At 43.0% G+C, this 19,007-nt stretch overlaps 1 protein-coding gene across 1 annotated transcript; it reads right to left on the bottom strand.

The window, feature by feature from the left end:
* Nucleotides 1–830: 830 nt before the first annotated feature.
* Nucleotides 831–12,891, bottom strand: LOC135555004 (glycine amidinotransferase, mitochondrial-like). Its single transcript, XM_064987382.1, is given in 10 exon segments — nucleotides 831–1,142; nucleotides 1,595–1,715; nucleotides 1,889–1,952; nucleotides 2,600–2,720; nucleotides 2,722–2,762; nucleotides 4,924–5,061; nucleotides 10,081–10,271; nucleotides 10,442–10,637; nucleotides 10,880–11,101; nucleotides 12,468–12,891. Coding segments are annotated over 10 exon segments (1,275 nt in total). The 5' UTR covers nucleotides 12,537–12,891; the 3' UTR covers nucleotides 831–1,030.
* Nucleotides 12,892–19,007: the final 6,116 nt, after the last annotated feature.

Raw genomic sequence — 19,007 nt, 5'->3', positions numbered from 1 at the left:
CCGGGACAAATACATAGTGTAAAATACTTCTGTAAAATACTTGAAAAAAATACATGTACTTGAAAGTATTTGAGTTTGTACTTCTGGGACCATATTACATTGGTTGTTCTACATTGGTTGTTCTATGTTCTACTGGTCCAAACTAAATTAAGTGCAGTATTTGAAAGTATTTGAAAGTATTTGATATTTGACCCAGGTCTGCAAGGTATCACAATATCTGATATGGACCTCATTCTCCTTTTAAGAAAATATATAAAAGGCTAATTTCTGGAAACAATGAAAAATGTATGAGCCCAAATAAAATACATATATATATATATATATAGTATAATATAGTATACATTTGTCTCAATTGATTCATTCTTTTCTCATTTTTTTTTTACAAAATAAAAATACCTGAGTTAATAAATCCCATAATTTAATAATAATGATGTACTATAAAACAGGTTTGACACGTTCTTTTAGATAGAAAACAAATCGTATAAAAAAAATAAATCATATGGCAGCATCAATTGATAATCGATATAAATGTCTTTTTTTTTTCTGAGTTCTCAAAAGGAAGTAGTATAACGAACATCCACTCAGGGCTCTGGTCAAAAGAAGTGCACTACATAGGGAATAGGGTGCCATTTCAGACACAGAACCAAGTGTGATGTCATCGTTATCATACCCATAAAGTAACCTACCCTGTCCTCTTTACAAACGACTCGTTTTTGATGTGACTCAGAGTCGTTCAGATGGTACGACGTTGCTTCACAATAGCCTAGCCAGAAATACAGTATGTATTGAGAATATTGACTTACTTATCTTTTTTAAATCAAGTTTAAAAAAAACAAACTTTTGTTGTTGTTGAGCGTTAAAATGAACTCATAACCAAGCGTTTTTGCAAAAGGCACTGTCATGCACATAACTGTTTACTTTAAATCAACACGTGGTTTTCATTTTTTGAAATTGAGAAATCAACTGCAGATTGTTGATTGGGACTTTAACCTTACTTAAGCTCAATAAAAACTGTCTGCTTCTGGCACGGCTAGTGGAAGTAGGACTCGAGGGAACCACGGCGACGCACGTCGGTAGTCCAGCAGTGGAAGCCTCCTCCCAGGGAGTTGGCGTGGCGGATGTTCACTTTGATGGTTTGATACCTGGAGAACGGAGGGAGGGAGGGAGGGGGGAGGGGGGGAGCGAGGGAGAGAGAGAGAGGGAGGGAGGGAGGGAGGGAGGGAGGGAGAGGAGAGAGAGAGAGAGAGAGAGAGAGGAGGGAGGGAGGAGAGAGAGAGAGAGAGGGAGAGAGAGAGAGAGAGAGAGAGAGAGAGAGAGAGGGAGGGAGGGGGGAGAGGGAGGGATAGAGAGAGAGAGAGAGAGAGAGAGAGAGAGAGAGAGGGAGGGAGAGAGGGAGGGAGGGAGGGAGTCAGAAAGACCAGAGGAATGGCAGTTGTCAAAAGGTCTGTCTTGGAACTTTATCTGAACTAACTTAGACAAACAAATAAAAACTATCAATCGCTAAATAAAGATAAAAGGTCAAGAACTAAATGGTCGAATAAAATAGGGATTATAATGAATAGGTCATAGGTCATACACGAAGGTCATCTTCTACTCACCAAGGTTCTCAAACATCTTGTGGATGGTGTGCTCGTTAGCATCACACATGACCCGTTTGGGGTCCAGCATCAAGACATTCATGGACAGCCACTTAGAGGACATCCACAGAGGGTGGTCTGATGGGAGAACAGGTACATTTACTAACCAGACACTCATAGATATCATAACACTATGAAAAGACCACACCGACAGTGCTGAGTATGAGTTTTCTATCAACAAATAAGGAAGTGCTAGAAATGGTGTTGTCTTTTGTTGATTGAATTCCCAAACAACAACAACAACAACATACCATCTGGAATCAGAGGGGTTGGAGGCTTCACCACGGTCCAGCCGGCCTTCTCAAACATCTCCACCTGAAGGAGAGAAATCAGAGATGCTGTTGGTCAGACAGAGAGGTCTGTTCCCATGTCGCGTTTTATCAGTTACAGCACCGCTCCACTAGAGGACACTGCAGGAATGTATATACAGGGGGAAAGGGCAAACTGGTCAGGAGGGTAATCTCTTGTTTCTCTCTCCCCTCTCTCTTTCTCTTTCTCTCTCTCTCTCTCTCTCTCTCTCTCTCTACCCCTCTCTCTCCACCCCTTTCTCTCCACCCCTCTCTCTCCCGTCTCCCCTCTCTCTCCTACTACCGTCTCTCTCTCTCTCATTCTCTCTTCACCCATCCCTCTCTCTGCACCCCCCCCACCCCCTCTCTCTTTCTCCTCCTCTCATTCTCTCTTCACTCCATCCCTCTCTCTGCACCCCCCACCCCTCTCTCTCTTTCTCTCTCCTCTCATTCTCTCTTCACTCCATCCCTCTCTCTGCACCCCCCACCCCCTCTCTCTCTTTCTCTCTCCTCTCATTCTCTCTTCACTCCATCCCTCTCTCTGCACCCCCCCCCCCCTCTCTCTCTCTTTCTCTCTCTACCCGTCTCTCTCTCCTCTCATTCTCTCTTCATCCATCCCCTCTCTGCACCCCCCCCCCCCCCCTCTCTCTTTCTCTCTCCCTCCATCTGACTGACCTGACGACAGGGACGATCAGGGTTGGACAGCACCAGTCCCGGCCCGATGATGTTGAAGGTGGCGTCAATGTGCATGGGGTTGGGGTCCTTGAATGAGATGATGTGGACCTTGTATTCGGGCGAGATGGCGACGCATCCACTCAATCCCCATGTAGTTTGTAACCTGGAAATATTGAAGTAATGACTGGAATCAATCGACAATAAATTGTTTACACTTTTTTATGTAACAGTTCTCCATTATTTACATATTATCCATTTAGGAATGACGTGTTTAAATGACACCTAATAACTGCTTAGTGATATCTAGCACTAATAATTATACACCATTTGGTACCAGGTATTTACCAATTGTGTTGAATTCTTCAACAGCAAGTTACAGAAAGCAGCTATTGATATCATATCATTTGCTGGTGAATACCACCAGGTAAACACTTCCTGAGACATGAAAGAAAGTGTTGCATTACCCAATTCATTACCTTCACTAGTTAACACCATGGTCCTACAGAGCACCCAATTCATTACCTTCACTAGTTAACACTGTGGTCCTACAGAGCACCCAATTCATTACCTTCACTAGTTAACACTGTGGTCCTACAGAGCACCCAATTCATTACCTTCACTAGTTAACACTGTGGTCCTACAGAGCACCCAATTCATTACCTTCACTAGTTAACACCGTGGTCCTACAGAGCATCCAATTCATTACCTTCACTAGTTAACACCGTGGTCCTACAGAGCTGGTCTGTACGTAGGCCTCTAGGCCTCTATGTAATTGTGTTAATTAGTGGCTCTGAACTCAGTCATTGACAAACTATAAAAAAGCCTCAAAGGGACTCAATGTGTTCCGTGACCCAGGGATCCGTCTGTACACCAGTTGTCTGTTCTGTCGGCTTCTTTGCTCCAGACTGGGGATGTAATTGCAGCCAGGCAGTGTAGGGCTTCTGTTGGGGCAAGTTCTGCATCCCTATTACTATTTTGTCTCTTTATTAGGTGAACTGTAGCTACGCTATTAAGGCCAAATCAACGACACCTGGTCGTCCAACATCTCATTCCAAATTCATGGGCATTAAAATGGAGTTGGTCCCTCCTTTGCTGCTATAACAGCCTCCACTCTTCTGGGAAGGCTTTCCACTAGATGTTGGAACATTGCTGCTGTAACATCGTCCACTCTTCTGGGAAGGCTTCCCACTTGTTGTTGGAACATTGCTGCAGGGGACTTGCTTTCATTCAGCCAGAAGAGCATTAGTGAGGTCGGGCACTGATGTTGGGCGATTAGGCCTGGCTCGCAGTCAGTGTTCAAATCCCAAAGGTGTTCAATGGGGTTGAGGTCAGGGCTCTGTGCAGGCCAGTCAAGTTCTTCCACACCGATCTCAACAAACCATTTCTGTATGGGCCTCGCTTTGTGCACGGGGATATTGTCATGCTGAAACAGGAAAGGGCCTTCCCCAAACTGTTGCCACAAAGTTGGAAGCACAGAATCATTTAGAAAGTCATTGTATGCTGTAGTGTTAAGATTTCCCTTCACTGGAACTAAGGGAGGTGAACCATGAAAAACAGCCCCATACCATTATTCCTCCACCAAACTTTACAATTGGCACTATGCATTCGGACAGGTAGTGTTCTCCTGGCATCCGCCAAATCCAGATTGGTCCGTCGGACTGCCAGATGGTGAAGCGTGAGCCATCACTCCAGAGAAACCGTTTCCTGCTCCAGGGTCCAATGGCGGCGAGCTTTACACCCTCCAGCCTGACGCTCGGCATTGCACATGGTGATCTTAGGTTTGTGTGCAGCTGCTCGGCCATGGAAACCCATTTCATGAAGCTCCTGACGAACAGTTCTTGTGCTGACGTTGCTTCCAGAGGCAGTTTGAAACTTAGTAGTGAGTGTTGCAACTGAGGACAGATGATTTTTTAAACACTACGCACTTCAGCAGTTGGTAGTCACGTTCTGTGAGCTTGTATGGCCTACCACTTAGCGGCTGAGCCGTTGTTGCTCCTAGATGTTTCCACTTCACAATAACAGCACTCACAGTTGTTCGGGGCAGCTCTAGCGGGGCAGACATTTTACGAACGGACTTGTTGTAAAGGTGGCATCCTATGACGGTGCCACGTTGAAAATCACTGACCTCTTCAGTAAGGCCCATTCTACTGCCAATGTTTGTCTATGGAGATTGCATGTCTGTGTGCTCGATTTTAATACACCTGTCAGCAACGGGTGTGGCTGAAATCCACTAATTTGAAGGGCTGCCCACATACTTTTTTTCAGATTAAGGAGTGAACACAGTGTGACTCTATAAAAGACATGTGGCATTGGGCCGTCCATACCTGACTCCTCTGGACGAACAGATCCCTGCCAGCTCTGATGAAGTCAGCGGCGTCGAAGCACGGCTCGTGTTCGGTGGTGACAAACTTTCCCTGGGCAGCCAGCTTGTGTCTGTCCTCCACCGTGCGGATAGGGTAGTCCTGGAGGAGGGCAGAGAGAGAGACAGATTAGAGAGACAGACAGGTTAGTGCTGGAGGGGGGCAGAGAGAGAGACAGATTAGAGAGACAGACAGGTTAGTCCTGGAGGGGGGCAGAGAGAGAGACAGGTTAGTCCTGGAGGAGGGCAGAGAGAGAGACAGATTAGAGAGACAGACAGGTTAGTGCTGGAGGGGGGCAGAGAGAGAGACAGATTAGAGAGACAGACAGGTTAGTCCTGGAGGGGGGCAGAGAGAGAGACAGATTAGAGAGACAGACAGGTTAGTCCTGGAGGGGGCAGAGAGAGAGACAGATTAGAGAGACAGACAGGTTAGTGCTGGAGGGGGAGAGACGAGAGAGAGACAGATTAGAGAGACAGACAGGTTAGTGCTGGAGGGGGGCAGAGAGAGAGACAGATTAGAGAGACAGACAGGTTAGGAGGGGGCAGAGAGACATTAGAGAGACAGACAGGTTAGTGCTGGAGGGGCAGAGAGGATTAGAGAGACAGACAGGTTAGTCCTGGAGGGGGCAGAGAGAGACAGATTAGAGAGACAGACAGGTTAGTCCTGGAGGGGGCAGAGAGAGAGACAGATTAGAGAGACAGGTTAGAGAGGGGGGCAGAGGAGAGACAGATTAGAGAGACAGACAGGTTAGTCCTGGAGGGGGGCAGAGAGAGAGACAGAGAGACAGACAGGTTAGAGGAGGGGCAGACAGATTAGAGAGACAGACAGGTTAGTGCTGGAGGGGGCAGAGAGAGAGACAGATTAGAGAGACAGATTAGAGAGACAGACAGGTTAGTGCTGGAGGAGAGAGACAGGTTAGTCCTGGAGGAGGGCAGAGAGAGAGACAGATTAGAGAGACAGACAGGTTAGTGCTGGACAGAGAGGAGACAGATTAGAGAGACAGACAGGTTAGTGCTGGAGGGGGCAGAGAGAGAGACAGATTAGAGAGACAGACAGGTTAGTCCTGGAGGGGGCAGAGAGAGAGACAGATTAGAGAGACAGACAGGTTAGTGCTGGAGGGGGGCAGAGAGAGAGACAGATTAGAGAGACAGATTAGAGAGACAGACAGGTTAGTCCTGGAGGGGGGCAGAGAGAGAGACAGATTAGAGAGACAGATTAGAGAGACAGATTAGAGAGACAGACAGGTTAGTCCTGGAGGGGGCAGAGAGAGAGACAGATTAGAGAGACAGACAGGTTAGTCTTGGAGGGGGCAGAGAGACAGACAGGGCAGAGAGACAGACAGGTTAGTCCTGGAGGGGGCAGAGAGAGAGACAGATTAGAGAGACAGATTAGAGAGACAGATTAGAGAGACAGACAGGTTAGTCCTGGAGGGGGCAGAGAGAGAGACAGATTAGAGAGACAGACAGGTTAGTCAGAGAGAGACAGACAGGTTAGTCCTGGAGGGGGCAGAGAGAGAGACAGATTAGAGAGACAGATTAGAGAGACAGACAGGTTAGTCCTGGGCGGGCAGAGAGAGAAACAGATTAGAGAGACAGATTAGAGAGACAGACAGGGCAGAGAGAGAGACAGGTTAGTCCTGGGGGGGGGCAGAGAGAGAAACAGATTAGAGAGACAGATTAGAGAGACAGATTAGAGAGACAGACAGGTTAGTCCTGGGGGGGCAGAGAGAGACAGATTAGTCCAGATTAGAGAGACAGACAGGGCAGAGAGAGGGCAGGTTAGTCCTGGGGGGGGCAGAGTGAGAGACAGATTGGAGAGACAAACAGGTTAGTTGGAGGGGGCAGAGAGAGAGAGACAGATGAGAGACAGACAGGTTAGTCCTGGAGGGGGCAGAGAGAGAGAGACAGGTTAGAGAGACAAACAGGGCAGAGAGAGACAGGTTAGTCATGGACAGACAGATTAGAGAGACAGACAGGTTAGTCCTGGAGGGGGGCAGAAACAGAGACAGATTAGAGAGATAGACAGGGCAGAGAGAGAGACAAGTTAGTCCTGGAGGGGGTCAGAGAGAGAGACAGATTAGAGAGGCAGACAGGTTAGTCCTGGAGGGGGCAGAGAGAGACAGATTAGAGCAACAGACAGGTTAGTCCTGAGAGGGCAGAAAGAGAGACAGATTAGGAGACAGACAGGGCAGAGAGAGAGACAAGTTAGTCCTGGAGGGGGTCAGAGAGAGAGACAGATTAGAGAGGCAGACAGGTTAGTCCTGGAGGGGCAGAGAGAGAGACAGATTAGAGCAACAGACAGGTTAGTCCTGGAGGGGGGCAAAGAGAGAGACAGATTAGAGAGACAGACAGTGCAGAGAGAGAGAGAGAGACAGGTTAGTCCTAGAGTGGGGACAGAGCAAGAGACAGATTAGAGAGACAGACAGGGCAGAGAGAGAAAGACAGGTTAGTCCTGGAGGGGGTCAGAGAGAGAGACAGATTAGAGAGACAGCAGGGCAGAGAGAGAGACAGGTTAGTCCTAGGTGGGGACAGAGCAAGAGACAGATTAGAGAGACAGACAGGGCAGAGAGAGACAGGTTAGTCCTGGAGGGGGCAGAGAGAGAGACAGATTAGAGAGACAGACAGGGCAGAGAGAGAGACAGGTTAGTCCTGGAGGGGACAGAGCAAGAGACAGATTAGAGAGACAGACAGGGCAGAGAGAGAAAGACAGGTTAGTCCTGGAGGGGGACAGAGAGAGAGACAGATTAGAGAGACAGACAGGGCAGAGAGAGAAAGACAGGTTAGTCCTAGAGTGGGGACAGAGCAAGAGACAGATTAGAGAGACAGACAGGGCAGAGAGAGACAGACAGGTTAGTCCTGGAGGGGGGACAGAGAGAGAGACAGATTAGAGAGACAGACAGTGCAGAGAGAGAGAGACAGGTTAGTCCTGGAGGGGGACAGAGAGAGAGACAGATTAGAGAGACAGACAGTGCAGAGAGAGAGACAGGTTAGTCCTGGAGGGGGGAGGGGGGGTCAGACAGAGGTCAGAGACTGACTGGTTTAAACGTAGACTCAGTGATAAACAAAGTAAACATCAGTATCGGAACGATTTCCGCAACAGAGAGTTGAAGCACGAGGCTAAACTTCACCGTTTTTGGCAGGCTGCAGCCATCACCCTGCAGCAGAGTGATGTGTGCCCGTGCAGATACTCTGTGAGAGTGCATCTTCTTGCATCACACTCATATGAAATATCTTTGGTCAACCCTGCTGCTCGTGGCAATGTCACGTCGCTGAGTCTCAGTTTAAGGAGAGGTCAGAGAAATGGACAGGTTGGAGCGGGAGGGGGTTGATTATCTACAGCCATTAAGTTATGAGTCTCAGGTTAAGGAGAGATCAGAGAAACGGACAGGTTGGAGCGGGAGGGGGTTGATTATCTACAGCCATTAAGTTATGAGTCTCAGGTTAAGGAGAGGTCAGAGAAACGGACAGGTTGGAGCGGGAGGGGGTTGATTATCTACAGCCATTAAGTTATGAGTCTCAGGTTAAGGAGAGGTCAGAGAAACGGACAGGTTGGAGCGGGAGGGGGTTGATTATCTACAGCCATTAATAAGTTATGAGTCTCAGTTTAAGGAGAGGTCAGAGAAACGGACAGGTTGGAGCGGGAGGGGGTTGATTATCTACAGCCATTAATAAGTTATGAGTCTCAGTTTAAGGAGAGGTCAGAGAAACGGACAGGTTGGAGCGGGAGGGGTTGATTATCTACAGCCATTAATAAGTTATGAGTCTCAGTTTAAGGAGAGGTCAGAGAAACGGACAGGTTGGAGCGGGAGGGGGTTGATTATCTACAGCCATTAATAAGTTATGAGTCTCAGTTTAAGGAGAGGTCAGAGAAACGGACAGGTTGGAGCGGGAGGGGGTTGATTATCTACAGCCATTAATAAGTTATGAGTCTCAGTTTAAGGAGAGGTCAGAGAAACGGACAGGTTGGAGCGGGAGGGGTTGATTATCTACAGCCATTAATAAGTTATGAGTCGCAGTTTAAGGAGAGGTCAGAGAAACGGACAGGTTGGAGCGGGAGGGGTTGATTATCTACAGCCATTAATAAGTTATGAGTCTCAGGTTAAGGAGAGGTCAGAGAAACGGACAGGTTGGAGCGGGAGGGGGTTGATTATCTACAGCCATTAAGTTATGAGTCTCAGGTTAAGGAGAGGTCAGAGAAACGGACAGGTTGGAGCGGGAGGGGTTGATTATCTACAGCCATTAAGTTATGAGTCTCAGTTTAAGGAGAGGTCAGAGAAACGGACAGGTTGGAGCGGGAGGGGGTTGATTATCTACAGCCATTAAGTTATGAGTCTCAGTTTAAGGAGAGGTCAGAGAAACTGACATGTATGAACTGTGTATCTTTAAATGGCCCCTTGCCACATGAGTAAAATACACACCCTGTTCTTGGGCCTAATCTCATTGGTAATACAAACATACCAAATTTGGGCCAAATCTCGTGAGTAATACAAACACACTAAATTTGGGCCTGATCTCATGGGTAATACAAACACCATGTGTTTGGGCCTAATCTCATGGTTAATACAAACACACTAAATTTGGGCCTAATCTCATTGGTAATATAAACACCATGTGTTTGGGCCTAATCTCATTGGTAATATAAACACCATGTGTTTGGGCCTAATCTCATTGGTAATATAAACACCATGTGTTTGGGCCTAATCTCATGGGTAATACAAACACCATGTGTTTGGGCCTAATCTCATGGTTAATACAAACACACTAAATTTGGGCCTAATCTCATTGGTAATATAAACACCATGTGTTTGGGCCTAATCTCATTGGTAATATAAACACCATGTGTTTGGGCCTAATCTCATTGGTAATATAAACACCATGTGTTTGGGCCTGATCTCATTGGTAATATAAACACCATGTGTTTGGGCCTAATCTCATTGGTAATATGTCACTTATAGCTATATGAGATACGGCCAAAGAACAGAGTAATCTATGCCACGTATAGTAGACGCTTCTATTCAAAGCGCTTTTACATAACAGTGAATGCATGTATAGTATGTGATCCCTGCAGGAACAGAGACTCTGAAGTGAGTAGAGCACCTCTCGGGGGTCATCTAGCACCTACCTGATCGTACAGCTCATCAGACATGGTGGGTTTTGGGGGGGTGGTCCACTTGGCACCCTTTCTGAAGTACTCCTTGATGAGGGGTCTGTAGGCCCGGTACTCAAAGAAGCGGGACCTCCAGGCCATGGGAGCCTCGATAATCTCATTCCCCACCACCATGAGGATGTCTCTGGGCATGGCAGCATACATGCCTGGGTGGAGGAGAGGAGAGGAGACATGCTAGAGACACACAGGTTGTTGTTTTTTTACTCAATGCTCAGGTGGTGAATTTTCTATCAAACAATCAATAATTCAACCAACCGAACCAACCAACCAACCAATCAATGAACCAACCAATCCCGTAGCGCTGCCCTCTGCCTACCAGTAGAGGTGAAGTCTGGAGTGCTGTACTCATAGGACCAGTCCATGGGTTCAGGTCTCTGAACTGTAACTCCCTCCATGCGGAGAATATTGCACATTTCTTCAATCTCAGCAACGGCTTTCTTCAAGTGGTCCTCAGGAAAGCTTTGGCCCCCATACTTCTGGTAGAAGGGCCAATGCTTCTCATATGTGTTAGCCTGTTGGAAACAAGTTGAATACATCAATATGGGTTCTTCATTCATTCATTAATTTGAATGATTTATATTTTATTTGAGCAGGTGAGTCCCATTAAATATTTGAATGTATTTGGCAAGGAAGCTGTTGCTATTTGCAATAGGCTTAATTGCAATAATAATCTATTTATGGTTCATTGCATCTTAGTTTAAACATAGTGTAGATTTGTTCTACATAATTGTGATTTCTGATTTGATGACCTCACCTTGACCTCTACTGTGAAAGGAGGGACGCGCGCGTTCTCGGCGCGGCCTACGATCACCTCCTCGAGGGGGTCCCATTCGTTGTAGGCGCAGACAGGACACTCCTGTCGCTCAGGCTCAGTGACAGCGTTCTCCTCCAGGGCGCGTTGCGGCTGCGCGGCAGCAGCGGAACTCGAGTAGCTCTGGAACGCGCCCTGCACCCAGCCTGTCATGGCGCGGCCGAGCTGCGGGAAGATGAACAGCTGCGTCAGTATCAACTGCTCACATGTCACGGTGTGGTCACACATTACATGTAATGTTTAGAATGACAGGAAATGAGCTGTAACACTGAAACATTTTCTCTCGGTCTCATGGCAAAATGTGTACAATAGCATCATATTAGCTATAAAACTGCAAATGTTTATCTTTGCCCCATAACAGAATGTGTAGCATTGTAGAAAGTTAGTTGTCCCCCCGCCCCTCAAAAAAAAAAATCCTTCCTTATGTTTCGCTCAGACCTTGCGGGGCGCGAAACTGCGGTATGCCTCTGGGTCACACTGTTGGCTCCGCAACGCAACACACATGATTACAGGGCCATTCATAGGGTTACCATATAACATTATATTATAATCAAATCGATTAAGATGTTAACCTTCCAACAAATGTGGATTTGTTTTTATATATTTCTCCAATCAGTAGTTGAACTGAGGTGATTCTTCAAGTCCTGACCATGGTAACTGTGGTTTAAAGATAAGTCGACCAAGGACTAACCTGTTAGCTTAATCTCTTGCAGTAAGCCTTATCATACACATTCGACATTATACAAAGACCGATGCATTACAAGGCCAAAAGGAAAACCATTGGTCAATATAAGGTATTCAAGCCTAACGGAGGTGTGTTAGATATGGACTATTGGTTTTGAGTCAAGGTGCGCTTGATAAACGCACTTATCTCGGTTGGAGGTATGATTTCAAGGGGCCAGCGAGGGCATGCGCAGCTCTCAGTGTCAGTGGGTTCAGGGAGGGCCCGCAACAGCTGTCCACTGTCATTCACGCGCAAAAATTTGCTGCCGGACACAGGTCTCTCTCTTACACATTTCCAAATAAAGTAGAAACGTTCTCTTCCAATAAATACATGGGTTCATGTTTTAATTTCTGTAGCAATTTTTTTCCTTCTACTTCGTGCACAAGAAATTGACTTAATTCACAATTCCAGAGAACAGCATGCGAAATTCTTGAGTAACGCAGGAAATGCTGCTATATTCGTTTTATTTGAAACAAAAACTCGCCTATGTCCGGACAAAATCAATTAATGAAAGAAAATGACATGCTTTTTGATTGGTAGGCCGATATTTAATTGAGTATTTTGCTGTGAAAAGGTGTAAAAAATAGCCTATTCATTTTATTTAAAAGAATAATGTTCAAAGTAATCAGAACAAACTCAATTAATAAAAAATAATATTATAATTGTAAAAAACTAAATGAAATGTGTTCACTTTTCTGAGTGACAGCCAACAGCTGTTTGCCGCAGCTGCGCTTTCCTTGAGACTCTCCACATTTTATGATTTTGTACATTTCTGAATAAACAAAAAAACAGGAACTAAATACCAACCATAGATCCGATCAGATGGGCGGCCTCGGCCCCCCTGCTACCTCCTCTGAGACACCTGACTCGCAGCATTGTCCGACCTGATAATGGTGACGGCTATTTGGGATATTCTAGCGGCGAGCGGCTTCGCGGCAGGACAAGATCCACCTGAATGTCAGGAGTTCTGAGAATGAATGGAAGACCCTTCGCGTTCTGATGCCTCTTTATATCCGCTCGCAGGGCGCCTCGAGGCATTGGGACAAGTTGTGGGGGGGCAGTCAACGTGACCTGAGAAAAATGTTCCCTGAAATTCTACACCTTACGCCAGCACATTCTTATCAGCCGCACACCCAATCTCTCCCACACAAATGGAAGAAAGAAACGCAACTGGCCGATCCGTTTCATACATGGTTTTCAGTCACATCTGAAACGTTGCAGACAGCCTGCAACCCCCCAAAAAAAAGCAAAATTAATAACATTTGCATATCATTATTCAATGATGAGATTATTAAAACTATTGCCCGAAAAGGGATTGAGACATTTCTGAGATAATTGCAATGTTTCAAAACCTATTGCCTATTACTGTAAAATAAATCAATTCAACTATGTGATTTAGAACATGTTGATGGAACAGAGGCCATGTGTGGGACACTGCACTAGTGATAACATGATGCAGGCTATAGGAGGTTATGGATGAGTGCAGTTCACAGTTCCAGTAAGATAGCATATGGTTCTAGAATATTCAAGGTGAATGTTACTGAACGTTATTTGGGATTTGCAATATCTTGTGCATTTACGTAATATTTAAAGAGCAATATTGTACAAGGCCAAAACTGCAACAGTAGATACAAACAGTAGATACAGAGTGTAGATACATACTGTAGATACATAGTGTAGATACATACTGTAGATACATACAGTAGATACATAGTGTAGATACATACAGTAGATACATACAGTAGATACATACAGTAGATACATAGTGTAGATACATACAGTAGATAATACAGTAGATACATAGTGTAGATACATATTGTAGATACATACAGTAGATACAAACAGTAGATACATACAGTAGATACATACTGTAGATAATACAGTAGATACATACAGTAGATACATACTGTAGATACATAGTGTAGATAATACAGTAGATACATACAGTAGATACATACTGTAGATACATACAGTAGACACATACAGTAGATACAAACAGTAGATATATACAGTAGATACGTACTGTAGATACAAACAGTAGATACATACAGTAGATACAAACAGTAGATATATACTGTAGATACATAGAGTAGATACATACTGTAGATACAAACAGTAGATACATACTGTAGATACATACTGTAGATACAAACAGTAGATACATACTGTAGATACATCCTGTAGATACAAACAGTGGATACATACAGTAGATACATACAGTAGATACATACTGTAGATACAAACAGTAGATACATACAGTAGATACATACAGTAGATACATACTGTAGATACATACTGTAGATACATACAGTTGATACATACAGTAGATACATACAGTAGATACATACAGTTGATACATACTGTAGATACATACAGTAGATACATAGTGTAGATACATACTGTAGATACATACAGTAGATACATACTGTAGATACATCAGTAGATACATACTGTAGATACATCAGTAGATACATACTGTAGATACATACTGTAGATACATACTGTAGATACATACTGTAGATACATACAGTAGATACATACAGTAGATACATAGTGTAGATACATACTGTAGATACATACAGTAGATACATACTGTAGATACATCAGTAGATACATACTGTAGATACATCAGTAGATACATACTGTAGATACATACTGTAGATACATACTGTAGATACATCAGTAGATACATACTGTAGATACATCAGTAGATACATACTGTAGATACATACTGTAGATACATACTGTAGATACATACAGTTGATACATACTGTAGATACATACAGTAGATACATAGTGTAGATACATACTGTAGATACATACAGTAGATACATACTGTAGATACATCAGTAGATACATACTGTAGATACATCAGTAGATACATACAGTAGATACATACAGTTGATACATACTGTAGATACATACAGTAGATACATAGTGTAGATACATACTGTAGATACATACAGTAAATACATACTGTAGATACATCAGTAGATACATACTGTAGATACATACTGTAGATACATACTGTAGATACATACTGTAGATACATCAGTAGATACATACTGTAGATACATACTGTAGATACATACAGTAGATACATACTGTAGATACATACAGTAGATACATACTGTAGATACATCAGTAGATACATACTGTAGATACATACTGTAGATACATACTGTAGATACATACTGTAGATACATACAGTAGATACATACAGATACATACTGTAGATACATACAGTAGATACATAGTGTAGATACATACTGTAGATACATACAGTAGATACATACTGTAGATACATCAGTAGATACATACTGTAGATACATCAGTAGATACATACTGTAGATACATACTGTAGATACATCAGTAGATACATACTGTAGATACATACTGTAGATACATCAGTAGATACATACAGTAGATACATACTGTAGATACATCAGTAGATACATACTGTAGATACATCAGTAGATACATCAGTAGATACATACTGTAGATACATCAGTAGATACATACTGTAGATACATACTGTAGATACATACTGTAGATACATACTGTAGATACATACAGTAGATACATACAGTAGATACATAGTGTAGATACATACTGTAGATACATACAGTAGATACATACTGTAGATACATCAGTAGATACATACTGTAGATACATCAGTAGATACATACTGTAGATACATACTGTAGATACATACTGTAGATACATCAGTAGATACATACTGTAGATACATCAGTAGATACATACTGTAGATACATACTGTAGATACATACTGTAGATACATACAGTTGATACATACTGTAGATACATACAGTAGATACATAGTGTAGATACATACTGTAGATACATACAGTAGATACATACTGTAGATACATCAGTAGATACATACTGTAGATACATCAGTAGATACATACTGTAGATACAAACAGTAGATATATACAGTAGATACGTACTGTAGATACAAACAGTAGATACATACAGTAGATACAAACAGTAGATATATACTGTAGATACATAGAGTAGATACATACTGTAGATACAAACAGTAGATACATACAGTAGATACATACTGTAGATACAAACAGTGGATACATACAGTAGATACATACAGTAGATATAAACAGTAGATACATACAGTAGATACATACAGTAGATATATACTGTAGATACATACTGTAGATACATACTGTAGATACAAACAGTAGATACATACTGTAGATACATCCTGTAGATACAAACAGTGGATACATACAGTAGATACATACAGTAGATACATACTGTAGATACAAACAGTAGATACATACAGTAGATACATACAGTAGATATAAACAGTAGATACATACAGTAGATACATACAGTAGATATATACTGTAGATACATACAGTAGATACATAGTGTAGATACATACTGTAGATACATACAGTAGATACATACTGTAGATACATCAGTAGATACATACTGTAGATACATCAGTAGATACATACTGTAGATACATACTGTAGATACATACTGTAGATACATACTGTAGATACATACAGTAGATACATACAGTTGATACATACTGTAGATACATACAGTAGATACATAGTGTAGATACATACTGTAGATACATACAGTAGATACATACTGTAGATACATCAGTAGATACATACTGTAGATACATCAGTAGATACATACTGTAGATACATACTGTAGATACATACTGTAGATACATACTGTAGATACATACTGTAGATACATCAGTAGATACATACTGTAGATACATACTGTAGATACATACAGTAGATACATACAGTTGATACATACTGTAGATACATACAGTAGATACATAGTGTAGATACATACTGTAGATACATACAGTAAATACATACTGTAGATACATCAGTAGATACATACTGTAGATACATACTGTAGATACATACTGTAGATACATACTGTAGATACATCAGTAGATACATACTGTAGATACATACTGTAGATACATACAGTAGATACATACTGTAGATACATCAGTAGATACATACTGTAGATACATCAGTAGATACATACTGTAGATACATACTGTAGATACATACTGTAGATACATACTGTAGATACATACAGTTGATACATACTGTAGATACATACAGTAGATACATAGTGTAGATACATACTGTAGATACATACAGTAGATACATACTGTAGATACATCAGTAGATACATACTGTAGATACATCAGTAGATACATACTGTAGATACATACTGTAGATACATCAGTAGATACATACTGTAGATACATACTGTAGATACATCAGTAGATACATACAGTAGATACATACTGTAGATACATCAGTAGATACATACTGTAGATACATCAGTAGATACATACTGTAGATACATCAGTAGATACATACTGTAGATACATACTGTAGATACATCAGTAGATACATACTGTAGATACATACTGTAGATACATACAGTAGATACATACTGTAGATACATACTGTAGATACATACTGTAGATACATCAGTAGATACATACTGTAGATACATACTGTAGATACATACTGTAGATACATAGTGTAGATACATACTGTAGATACATACAGTAGATACATAGTGTAGATACATACAGTAGATACATACAGTAGATACATACAGTAGATACATAGTGTAGATACATACAGTAGATAATACAGTAGATAATACAGTAGATACATACAGTAGATACATAGTGTAGATACATACGGTAGATACATACAGTAGACACATACAGTAGATACGTACTGTAGATATATACAGTAGATACATACTGTAGATACATACTGTAGATACATACTGTAGATACATACTGTAGATACGGCATAATATCTGACAATGTCATAACTCTGGGAAGTCAAATGTGCTTCAACAGGGAGCCTAGAAAGTCAGCATGGAATACCTGTCGTTCAAACTGACCATGTAATGCTGCATTCAAGTTTCAGGCTCCCGAGTGGCTCAGCGATCTGAGGCACTGCATCTCAGTGCTAGAGGCATCACTACATACCCTGGTTCAATTCCAGGCTGTATCACAACCGGCTGTGATTGGGAGTCCCATAGGCGGTGCACAAATTGGCGCTGGGTTAGGGTTTGGCCGCCATTGTAAATAAGAGTTTGTTCTTTAACTGATTTGCCTAGTTAAATAAAGGTTAAATAAATTAGGCTAGTCACCAGAACATAGGGGTTTGCCTGTATGGGTGGATGTTGACATTAGAAAGCACTGTTTTGTAGAGTAGCATTTGTCTTTCTGAGCTGCGTTGCAGTACACACGTGTCTGTTGTTTTAATGCACACTGTAAGGCTATGCCGTTGTCTTGGCCAAGTCTCTCCCTCATAAAGGACATTCTTTATCTCAAGGGGACTTCCTGGTTCTATAAAGCTCATATTCCCTATTTAGTGCACTACTTTTGACAAGAGACGATAGGAGCTCCGGTCAAACGTAGTGCCATTTGGGACGCGAAACCTACAAGCTACTCTGCCCACACGTCAGTGGCCTCCATTACAGGCCAGTAGCAGCAGACGGTCTGCAGGACATCAATGCAGGTGAAGGGATCATAACATAATGCTAACCTATTTCACATGACATGGTGCAGACTACACTAGTACCATGAGGTCAATTCAACGTCATGACACTTGGTGTGAAGCCCACAGCCTGCATTGCAGCAAGCAGGTTAGTTGACAGAGAGACAGAGAGAGAGAGAGAGAGAGAGACAGAGAGAGAGGGGAGAGAGGAGAGGAGAGGAGAGAGAGAGAGAGAGAGAGAGAGAGAGAGAGAGAGAGAGAGAGAGAGAGAGAGAGAGACAGAGAGAGAGAGAGAGAGAGAGAGAGACAGACAGAGAGAGACAGAGAGAGACAGAGAGAGACAGAGAGAGAGAGACACTGACAGAGAGAGAGAGAGACAGAGAGAGAGACAGAGAGGGAGAGGGAGAGAGACAGAGAGGGAGAGGGAGAGGGAGAGGGAGAGGGAGAGAGAGCTAGAGAGAGAGAGCTTGATAGAGAGCTAGAGAGAGAGAGAGCTGGAGAGAGAGAGAGAGAGAGAGAGAGAGAGAGAGAGAGAGAGAGAGAGAGAGAGAGAGAGAGAGAGAGAGAGAGAGAGAGAGAGAGAGAGAGACAGAGAGAGAGAGAGAGAGACAGAGAGAGAGAGAGAGACAGAGAGACAGAGAGAGACAGAGAGAGACAGAGAGAGGGGGGGTGCACGTAGACAGGCAGTGTGTCAGCACCACACGTTTCTGTGAGCTGTTCTGTTTCTCAACGTGGCAAAGAGTGACCTCGGTGACCGCTGATATTGGCCTGGCTTCAAACCCAATAGCTG

The sequence above is a fragment of the Oncorhynchus masou genome, chromosome 2 (genome assembly GCF_036934945.1).
Source record: "Oncorhynchus masou masou isolate Uvic2021 chromosome 2, UVic_Omas_1.1, whole genome shotgun sequence".
Lineage (NCBI taxonomy): Eukaryota > Metazoa > Chordata > Actinopteri > Salmoniformes > Salmonidae > Oncorhynchus > Oncorhynchus masou.
The sequence above is the reverse complement of the archived record's forward strand: the minus strand, read 5'-3'. Positions and strand labels throughout refer to the sequence as shown.